The sequence below is a fragment of the Apostichopus japonicus genome, chromosome 1, assembly GCF_037975245.1.
Source record: "Apostichopus japonicus isolate 1M-3 chromosome 1, ASM3797524v1, whole genome shotgun sequence".
Classification (NCBI taxonomy): domain Eukaryota; kingdom Metazoa; phylum Echinodermata; class Holothuroidea; order Aspidochirotida; family Stichopodidae; genus Apostichopus; species Apostichopus japonicus.
The window spans coordinates 16791201-16802350 of record NC_092561.1 but is presented as its reverse complement, the minus strand read 5'-3'; the positions used below and the strand labels follow the sequence as shown (position 1 = coordinate 16802350).

Here is an 11150-nt window from a genome sequence, read left to right as displayed (position 1 = left end):
ATGGCGTTTTCCCATGCTGTAGTGAGTTCCCTCACAGACGAGGAACTGCCACAAATAGGCCACTTTTAACCGTAATTCCTATGCCTTCTTTCTGGCTATGAGGCATTTTGCGAGTTACAGAAAATTATGGAAATTGGAAATGCACATAACCTCATGGTAGGCCCCCAAGAAAGCATTTTGCCTTAACTGCAGAAAAATTGTTATCAAGTTTGGAGTTACAAACCACAAGCTTCTCATATTGTTTTACACTCTCTGGATAAACAGTTTGTTTCCCTCCAATAAGCTAAAGCTTTATTTTGACCTTGCATATGGGCTTTATCCGGAACACAAAAGATAAACAAAAAGTTGTAACCTTATCTTTGCATTTTATTCAACCTGACCTGCTCAGTCATAACTCAGACCAAACTCTTCCTTTATCTACGAATATAAAAAAAACTGTATTTTTTTTCTATAAAAGAATAATAACAAAACAAAAAAAAACTTTTTTTAGCATCATGTGTGAGCACACTGTCCTCAAAATGTCCAAACTAAGTCATCAGATTAGTTACTTCAAATGACAAAAAATAAATCCATAACGTTTTCTCTCTCATTTTAGTAAATTAAAGGATCAGATATATTAAAAAAATGAAGGCAACTCCCAAAAGTCGAGGTCAAACAACCAACTAATCAGAACTTCAAGTTTTTTCTGTAAACCGTTATCAGAATGAACAGCTTTGCTTATAGATATAATAACAATAATAGTAAAAATAATAATAATGATAAGGACAACCTAATGTGACATAAACATAATTACCACCAGCATTCACTACTTTTTAATAACTGCTATGTAAATAATAATAACTGACTCTCTTGTTCATTTTCTATAGTAAATGAAAGTTAAGCTTCCATACCCTGAAGCTTAATTGCGACATGTATAATATTATCACACATTACGTTTACAAATCTGGAGTACTACAACATAATGAGTGGCTGCATTTATTCTGAACCCTACCAGCCAATGATGTTACACGTTTTCTTCCATGTTCATTATGGTTTCACAAACTACAGTGATATTTTATATGAATTCTATCACAAAACAAATCTATCCTGATCTACTTGTTATAACATTAGGTAACAAATACATTAATATTTCAATTTCAGATTTCTTGTGAAATGTGCAAGGTATTCTTTCTTTTTGCTTTTGCTTTCTCAAAGATTACATGAAAATACTGAATTACTGTTGTTATTAACACCAGATGCAAGTTATATTCTAGACACAAATGTACTTGAACAGAGGATACTTACTTCCATGGTTTTCTTGATCCTATAAAGCAGTTTGTGTAAAATAAATGTCTGATAAGAAATAAAAACATGAGTGCTTCTACCTTTTAAATTTTTCGCCCAAAATACCAACTTATGACCTTGCTAGCAATGTGTAAGGCGAAGATAAAACTGTTGTGAAGAATCCAAGTGGTAAGCAAGCCTCTTTCAAAGCATTAGTAAAGAACAAACAGTTCATTGCATGTTTAATCTTTCATCTGGGTCACATAGACTTTACAACAATTGCTTGGAGCAGGCAGACACCCTGACGTTATTTGCAAAATTTTCAGTTTCATCCCCTTTGAAATTATGAAAACCTTTTACACAAATCAACTGTTTTCATGTTTAAAGGCCCAGCTATCATAATTCACCCAAATACAGTAGTCTCATCTGAAACAGTAGCCAATGTGTACCCACTTGGCCACATAGCGTGGCAGTTTTTCCTTCCATCAACAGGGCGAAAAAAATGAACAAAGAACACAGCCAGACAAAATATTATATTGTCACAGATAATTATGTGACTGTGATTGTGCTGGAATCTATATATATATATATATATATATATATATATATGTTGATACTGAAAATTGGAAGGCCTTAAACAGAGAATGAACAGTGATGTTGACAGGCTCTCTTGCTGTTTGCAATGTTTGCAGTATTAAGCACAGAGTTAGCCTAAGCAAGCAATGTGACTTATAGACAGGGACAGGTACCCTTATATTTGGTCAGTAATTCTACCTTTGCCTGTTCGTAGTGTCCACACTTTGAGGCGATACCAAATCTGACATTTCCAACAGCTACTGTTGTGCGGATGAAAGCCTGTGGCTGCTTGTAGTGTGTTTACTGTGTGCTTTTCACTGTATAATGCACAAACTGTACAGATCACAACATTTCTTGTGCAAAGAGGTACTCCATGTAGCGTCATACTGTACTGACAAGGAGACTTTAGTGCATGGTGTAAGTAAAGGCATCATCCCATAAGAAACTGAATGCATGGTGTAAGTCAAGGCATCATCCCATACTAGTCATAGTAAACGTTTCAAGGCGTGTGTAGTTATAGAGTACTAACTATAACAGGCATCACATAGATACTAAGTTTAAGGCATTACATGTACAAATCCTTTCTATGCATAAACATCCCACACACTGACCACAGTACTTAATCACAGCTCCACAACTGTATTCAGAGCTGAATTTTGTTGACCTTATTTGATAACATATGACATATACTAACAAATTAGTAGCTAAACTAGCCATTTTTAGCTACACTAGCTGTTATAGCTACACTAGCCGTTATTAGCTGCCCTAGCTGTTATTGACTATACTAGCTACTGTAGCCATTATTAGCTACACTAGTCATTATTTCACACTAGCTATTATACACTAGTAGTTATTAGATACACTAGCCGTTATTAGCTACACTAGCTGTTAGTAGCTACACTGGCCATTACTAACTATACTAGTTGTTAGTAGCTACACTGGCCATTTTTACCTATACTAGTCGTTATTAGCTTCACTAGCTGTTAGAATCTACACTAGTCCTTATTAGCTACTGTAGCTGTTATTAGCTACACTAGCTGATATTAGCTAAATTAGCCAAGGTTTATTTGAAATAATGAAAGAAACATGCAAAATGAAGAATTTTTCCAAATTGCTGTTTTCGATGTAATTAATACTACTATAGCAACAAAGCTTTCTAGATCAGATATAATTAAATCTTTGACCATTAACGATCCTTCATTTGGTGAACATATCTTTCAGGTTGCCTTAGCTTGATCAATGTTTAATCTTGCTTTGAGTAACATTACATATGCCTGAAAATGCAGAAATCATTGTCAAAACTGACATGTTGTCACTTGATAACTGAAAATAACTCTTTTGTAAGGGTTTATGTTCTATCTCATCTTAGGTTGTTTTTCATTGAACAAGTTTGTTGCTGTTGTAAATGTATACTGAATTGACATAATCCTGCATTGTTTCTGGCAACATGTACACTAACTTGTTTAGAAGGTGCCAACAATCTCGTGGGATGCCTTTTTTCAAACTAAAATTGCGCTCGATCTTGTCAAAGAGCAGAGATCTTAAAATGAACTATGAAAGAAACTGTAATTTGTCAGAATGCCTCACAATATCAAAGACAGGATCTTGATGACAAAGAGGCACACTCCCTGAACAGGCAATAATTCAGCAGCGACTATAAGATTCTCAGTAACTGTGAGGTACAATATGAAAACCTCCGAAGGGACATTAAAAAATTAAATGTTGCTTAGATTATATAATCTGATCAACACACACAAATCACTGCAGATGATTAAATCTATGACTTGTTTAACAAGACGTTTGGAAGCATTGCTTGCATCTGACTAGCAAGAGTCAAGGTCAAATATGTAAGATAGTTGCTTTAACAAACTGCAGTTTGTTTCATTGAAGAGTAATTAATATAAACAAATTAGTTGTACAAACTTGTCAGTTATTTTGATAGAATAAATAATACAAATCTTAAACATATTAAGTAGGACTTTCTTCCTTTCGTCAACCTCTTTTAGGATTCTTAACTCGGTCTCTCTTCTTCTTCTGTTATTGGTCTGGTTGAAAGAACAGAAAAGACATAAATGTTAGGGTTTGATCCAGTAAACACACACATCAAAATGAACATATGAAAAACCTTAAGTACATGTAGGGGGCCTTGCACACAAACTACTTATAATTTTTTATTCATTGATTTCTGCAGCATTTGGTGACAAAATATTTATTATCAGTTGAAATGTTGAATGATTCCATCATTCTAAAAAATTTTCACTGATGCTTATCTTCCTCAGTTGTGTGAATTAATGCAGTCATGAAATCTCTGGCTCAATGCTTACTCACAGAAGCAGTAGTCTGAAGAGCAAGGCTGGTACATCGATCATAGCTGACCATTTCTTGTCGATCTAGCCTATTCAGGAGGCCTTATAGAGTTACCTTTAAGGTGGCATACTCCTATTAGAGTCTATATCCATCGACTCGATTGTTCTCCTTCAGGAAAAGTTCAAAAAAGCAGCAGGAGAACATCTTTGTTGACCTGTTATCAATCATGGTCTATTTTTTTGTGGCTTGCATGTTGAAGAGCATGAATGGAAGTACATGTGTTGAGAAAATTTGGTCAATTGAGGCAATTTTAGACCCCTTTAGGCCTCCCAGGAGCAGCATAGAAAAATTGTTTACTACTGAGTGAAGAGGTTTGTTTACAAGTGACGAAAACTTCCGGCTCGGATAGCAAAAAATCTACATGGTCATGATATGGAAAATTGATGGTGCCATGAAAGGCCAACTTGTCAGCTATCCGGTGATGGGTAACGTTTAGCTAGTGAAAACTTCTATCTAGAATTAAAGACCACATTACTTTTGTGATTTAGTGTGTAAGTCAATGGGGCTTTTAATGGGCGTATGCTACCTTAATGGTGAATAGTGATGACCAAGTCATATTCTGACTGAATCCTTTTATATTAGGTAATTCAACAGTCTGTTTGTCAATGAAGTCACATTGTATGAAACAAGTTTTCACATATTCATTTTATATTGTACAAGTAAACAACTAAGAGAGTTATTTAGTATGGAGATGATATTGTCTTTGTATCACATACATAGACTGTGAAAGCAAACAATATAACATATACACATTGTGAAAGCAAACAATTAGAAAAGTTAACCTGCATCCAAAAAAAGGATCATTTATTTCATTAACCTGTTCATAGTTTACTAACTAGAGATGTGTTGGTTTTACACAGAGTAGTTCAGTCGGAGGTTGCAGCCCTCTCATTACAAAGGCAAATCTAATCTAGCCTTCTAACTTTGATCCAGTAAGTCTGAATTTTCACTATTTCTCAGCTCTTTGCTCTCCAATATCCTTTAGCCAAACAATATTCCCAAAAACATCAATAAGATTTTCATTATAAATTGAATTTACTCACTTTCTCTGAATAATTTGCAAACAAATACACTGGGCGTGTCACAGTCTAATTCATCTCCTTCAATGATACACTGATAAGGTGGCAACATGGCAATGTGTGACCAGAACCACAACAAACATAAAACAATCCAATATTACCATTGTGGGACAAATCCTAACTATCCTGTCAATATTAGAAGCCCATAAAAACTTGTTATATTCCCTTGAGTGTGTTGCAGTGTGAAATCGAATACTTTCACCTTAACATACATGTACTGGCAGTGAAAATCAATAACTACAACAATAACAAGTACACTATTGTAAAAGCAGATTTTACTTCCCCCTGAAAATATTGAAAGAAAGATAAATCCTTACCTTAATTTACCCTCTAGCACTGTAAATGATTGCTTGCTAACAAAGTGTTTGAAATGTTCCAGAGATTGTGGAAACTTGAGAAGAGGCTCTGCAATGCTCGTGTTCGGCATCTCACAAATGGCGTTAGCGAACACATCTACACACTGAGCCCTGAGAGGAAATAACAAGAAAGAAAAGATCAAGGTAAATGAAGAGGGGCCACTACTATAGATAGCAGATCCATTTACCATATATGATGGTTTCTTCTCATCTAAGTAATGACAGTCTGTCTTACACCAGCAGAACTTATGTCAAAATAATGAAGAGAAGGAGCTGACAGAACTTTGATTAACTCTAATCGAACCAAACTTGTCTACTTTGTGATTTATTTGAACATGTCCCATGAACCCATCAAAGTCAACCAGACTTGTCAGCTTTACAGTATGTAGTTTGTGATATATATGAACATGTCACATGATTCCATCAAAATCAATCATACTTGTCTGCTTTACAGTATGTAGTTTGTGATTTATATGAACATGTACCATGATCCCATGCAAGTCAATCACCTTTAAGAGAATCAAGACATACTGAACTACTCAATCATATCATGAACACACAAATGTCTTTGCACACAAAGCAATCTTCGCACACAAACGCAATGAACAAAGTTGTTGCAAAAATTCAATCATTGTACACAAAGTTTAGGGACTATTGGCCCTGCACACACAGAAGACATAACTCGGGATGTGCATGTAATTTCAATACACATGTCTTCAGAGTACACATGAAGTCTGTGAACACATGAAGAAGGTGTTGACATGAAACAAGCAAACACAGTGTATGCCTGCAGTCTGTGTTGTTATCAAGTTGGGGATCAAATGGTGCTGGTGTACATACATAACAAAGTCATAGTAGACACAAACTTAGTGAATGCATGTAGTCAGTGTTCTTATGAAGTTGGGTTACATATGGTGCTAGTGTACATATATAACAGAGTCATAGTAGACACAAACTTAGTGTATGCATGTAGTCAGTGTTCATATGAAGTTTTGGTACATATGGTGCTAGTGTACATACATAACAAAGTCATAGTAGACACAAACTTAGTGTATGCATGTAGTCAGTGTTCATATGAAGTTTTGGTACATATGGTGCTAGTGTACATATATAACAGAGTCATAGTAGACACAAACTTAGTGTATGCATGTAGTCAGTGTTCATATGAAGTTGGGTTACATATGGTGCTAGTGTACATACATAACAAAGTCAGAGTAGACACAAACTTAGTGTATGCATGTAGTCAGTGTTCATATGAAGTTTTGGTACATATGGTGCTAGTGTACATATATAACAGAGTCATAGTAGACACAAACTTAGTGTATGCATGTAGTCAGTGTTCATATGAAGTTTTGGTACATATGGTGCTAGTGTACATACATAACAAAGTCAGAGTAGACACAAACTTAGTGTATGCATGTAGTCAGTGTTCATATGAAGTTTTGGTACATATGGTGCTAGTGTACATATATAACAGAGTCATAGTAGACACAAACTTAGTGTATGCATGTAGTCAGTGTTCATATGAAGTTTGGGTACATATGGTGCTAGTGTACATACAAGACAAAGTCAGAGTAGACACAAACTTAGTGTATGCATGTAGTCAGTGTTCATATGAAGTTTTGGTACATATGGTGCTAGTGTACATATATAACAGAGTCATAGTAGACACAAACTTAGTGTATGCATGTAGTCAGTGTTCATATGAAGTTTTGGTACATATGGTGCTAGTGTACATATATAACAGAGTCATAGTAGACACAAACTTAGTGTATGCATGTAGTCAGTGTTCATATGAAGTTTTGGTACATATGGTGCTAGTGTACATATATAACAGAGTCATAGTAGACACAAACTTAGTGTATGCATGTAGTCAGTGTTCATATGAAGTTTGGGTACATATGGTGCTATTGTACATATATAACAGAGTCATAGTAGACACAAACTTAGTGTATGCATGTAGTCAGTGTTCACATGCAGTGTGGGTACATATGGTGCTAGTGTACATACATAACCAAGTCCTTCGTTATAAGCACATGTTAGTATATCCACATACAAAGTCATGCACAATAAAGTCAGTGCACATTTTGATGTTACATCCATGTCTGTTGATTCTGTCACCTCTAATTTAAAATCATATCATGGTATGAACCTAGAGAAAGCATTTCTGAAAATGGGAACCACAGAGCCCATCTTGTCTCCATCATTATATATTTCAACTACTTTCAGAGGATGTAGTTGATTTGTAAGAAGAATTCACCGATGATAAATGATGATATTGAGATAACATAACATAACTAGTAATCCTCTTGAGTATTAAATTGGCAGCTTGTACTTACCATTCTTGTATAATAGCTGGGTCCAAGTCTTTGGCAGTTGTACTTGAGAAAAGTGCCTCAGCACGGCTGAGGGCACACAGGATAACAGAGAGTCCAAACTGTAAGAAACAACGACCCAAATAGTCACCAAAATACAACATCACATGGACTTCATTAGCCGCAATTCATTGAGGAAATATCCCTGAACATCTCAAGAACTTGAACATTTCCAAAAATAACTTCCGTCTTCCTCAACCTAGTATGCTGAATTCCCTCATCAACTGTTCACCCTTATCTTAGAGTGACTCCTACAAGCTGACCTCCACTTAGCGGTGTTGGGTAGGGTCCTGTCAACAATTGTCCAAACATGTAATTTTTTGGCACGCTTGCCAAACATTTGTTAGACTTGCTGTCTTTATGAATAACTTTTTAATTAATTGTTCACAGCAGTCTTAAATTCTATGATCAGATATTTCTTGATACAAATTCTCCACAAAAGAAGTAACATCAAGTGTGATGGACAGAGATTGAGAAATATATAGCCAGTATAGTACTCTAGTGTATAGACTCAGTTCAAGGGTATTAGAAACCTCTCTTTTATTGCGTTTATGTTTAGGACAAACTCTAGTGCATAGGTCAGAGACTCAGTTCGTGTGTAATGGAAACCTAAATAGTGAGGAACTGTTTATAGGACAAACTAGTGCATAGGTCAGAGACTCAGTTGATAGGTATTAGGAAGCTCTCTTTTAGTGAGTTACTGTATAAGACAAACTCTAGTGCATAGGTTAGAGACTCAGTTCATGTGTTAGGAAACCTAACTAGTGAGTTTCTGTCTATAGAACATTGTGACAGTTGTCTCTTAACAGACTAACTGTAACATACCAGACCATAAGAAATTATTTCATTAAGGCCACACTCTTGCAACAATTCCAACATAAGTTGTATCTTGCCACCCCTTCAAGTTTGTTTTCTATGTTCCCCACCCAACTCCTCCCCACTCCCATCACCCCCACCATGTTCACTGCTTCCCCTTCCCCTTCTCAACATACATATGAAACAGCCTACTGCCTTACTGTAGTAGATTATAGTTTCATATTAATTGTTTGTCATCACACCAAACGGCTGACTCCCCAGCCTACGCTATGTTGATATACGTCACCAGGCTTCATCCATTCTTGTATACAGGGTTTTTGTTAAGAAATGAAGTAGGTGGGTCAAGTTGAAAAGTAGGCGGGACTGTCTGTACGCGGACATGAGGGAGGGGTCTAAGGGGAGGGTGTCCCCCCTCCCCTTTGCCGGAAAATTGCAATTTAAAAAGTCTCTAGATGCAAAATGGTGCAATATACAGTTGTTTGGTTAATGATATTGCCCCTTCCCAATCACCCCTTTCTTCTTTCCTATTTTTCTTTTTTTCTCCTGAATTTTTTTATTAACACTCGGGTCATGGAGCCTAGGGAGGTAGCTATGCCACTGAACCGAACTTAGCAAGGGTGTGACGCACTTGCTGCATTAAATGAAGTGCGATCATAACAAAATGATAATAGGTCTACGGTACCTACAAAGTGAGTAGGATTTTACTGCCAAAAATACCCAACTGGGTCTGTGATAGAACCTTCTGTTTTTTATTCAGCTTTTATCTCTGTTGAGCAACAATTTGTATGTCAAGAGAAGCCCTTCGCCTACCTCTACTCTTACCCACCCCTCGGCCTCATTTCCTCGACCATACTACTAATGTTCAACTTCCTGTAGTTTTTACCAACAGTTAACTGCTGTGACAGTTTCAATCACACCTGACCTGGTTGTGGGTATTTATTCCTCTCGATTTTTTTCATTTTTTTTTTTTTTTAAATTTAAATTTTTTTTTTTTTTTAATTTAATTTTTTTTTTTTTTTTTTTTTTTTACTGAGCGTCGCAAAGTAGCCGGGTCATGTACGTGCAGTAAGCGGGTCATTTGACCCAGGTCCCGGCTACTAACGAAAACCCTGGTATATATCTCACCACTTGCCTTACAGTTATCCTATTGAATAGACGTGTGCTTAAACCAGCTACCTCAGTGTTATTGTATTTTCTTGTGGTTCTCTCATACCGGAGTCACCACACTGACTTAACAAACTTAATGCAGTTTCAGAAGAATTATGGTATCACTGTAACAAACATTGACTTACTTTGTGTTGAATAGCACCAGTGACATTTGGTAGCCCTTGTTGGGGCAGTGGAGTGTTCTCTGTCATGTTCTTGGCCAAACCGAGCACCTCAGCCATAGTCTTACAATTGATGATGTTAGCCATTGATTGAAAAAGAATTGGTAATGTCTGAAACAATGAAAGAATACAAACAATTGATGATGTTAGCTATTGATTGAAAGAGAATTGGCAATGTCTGAAAACAATAAAACAATACAATGACTAAGAGTGTATGTTTGTTACAGTATAATTACTAAGCATTAACAATAATCTTTATTGCTTTGAAACCACAGCCAACATGTTCTTTATGTTTGTTACAGTATAATTACTGACTGATGTTTGTTACAGTAAAATTACTAAGCATTAACAATAATCGTTATTGCTCTGAAACCACAGCGGACATGTTAACCTTGTAAACATCTTTTTGCTCTTTGGTGTGGCTTATCGATGAACAACATTAGATCAGTAGCTACATGAATGTTACTCCAAATAAATGTAAAACTACTACTACTACCCTAACCCTACCGATCTGTCCTCCTAGTACTACTAATCAGTCCACACTAATCCTTTTCCTAGAATTTTTAAATATAACACACCCAGGTTGTCTTCTTATTATAATTGTAACACTGCCTTCAAGTCATATGAACACAAAATGATTGTGACTATAAGTCCTAAAATGCTCTCATTCATTTTCATCTTCATCATAATTATATTTGAAATTTGAAATTGTAGATGATAGATTATCCCCATTATAACTGCTGATCACTTTACCCCTAACTGAATACAGTAGATACTATGATTTGAAAAAAATTAAAAATGAACCAATCTTGATGTGTTCTTTGATTGTTTCAGTCCAAACTAGGTCAGTTGACAAGCACTATAAACAATGGCAGCAGTTACACAATTCTCAGTATTGTCAAACCTCAGAGAGCATAATCAATCTGTGTGGGTTGTAGCGTTGTGCGGTAGTGCAAATTTCACACAACCTGTAGTGTTGCAACATGAATC

The 11150-nt window shown here is 35.9% G+C and overlaps 1 protein-coding gene across 2 annotated transcripts in view; it reads right to left on the bottom strand.

Annotated features, from left to right (window-relative positions):
- Positions 1-353: 353 nt before the first annotated feature.
- Positions 354-11150, bottom strand: part of LOC139969026 (uncharacterized) — a 32752-nt gene continuing 21955 nt past the window's right edge. For both annotated transcript variants that reach the window (XM_071973729.1, XM_071973736.1), the window contains exons 14-17: positions 10125-10271; positions 7981-8078; positions 5603-5752; positions 354-3884 (exon numbers count right to left, since the gene is read on the bottom strand). In XM_071973729.1, coding sequence (XP_071829830.1) covers positions 3851-3884; positions 5603-5752; positions 7981-8078; positions 10125-10271 — 429 coding nt within the window. In that variant the 3' untranslated portion in view covers positions 354-3850. The remainder of the gene's footprint in view (positions 3885-5602; positions 5753-7980; positions 8079-10124; positions 10272-11150) is intronic.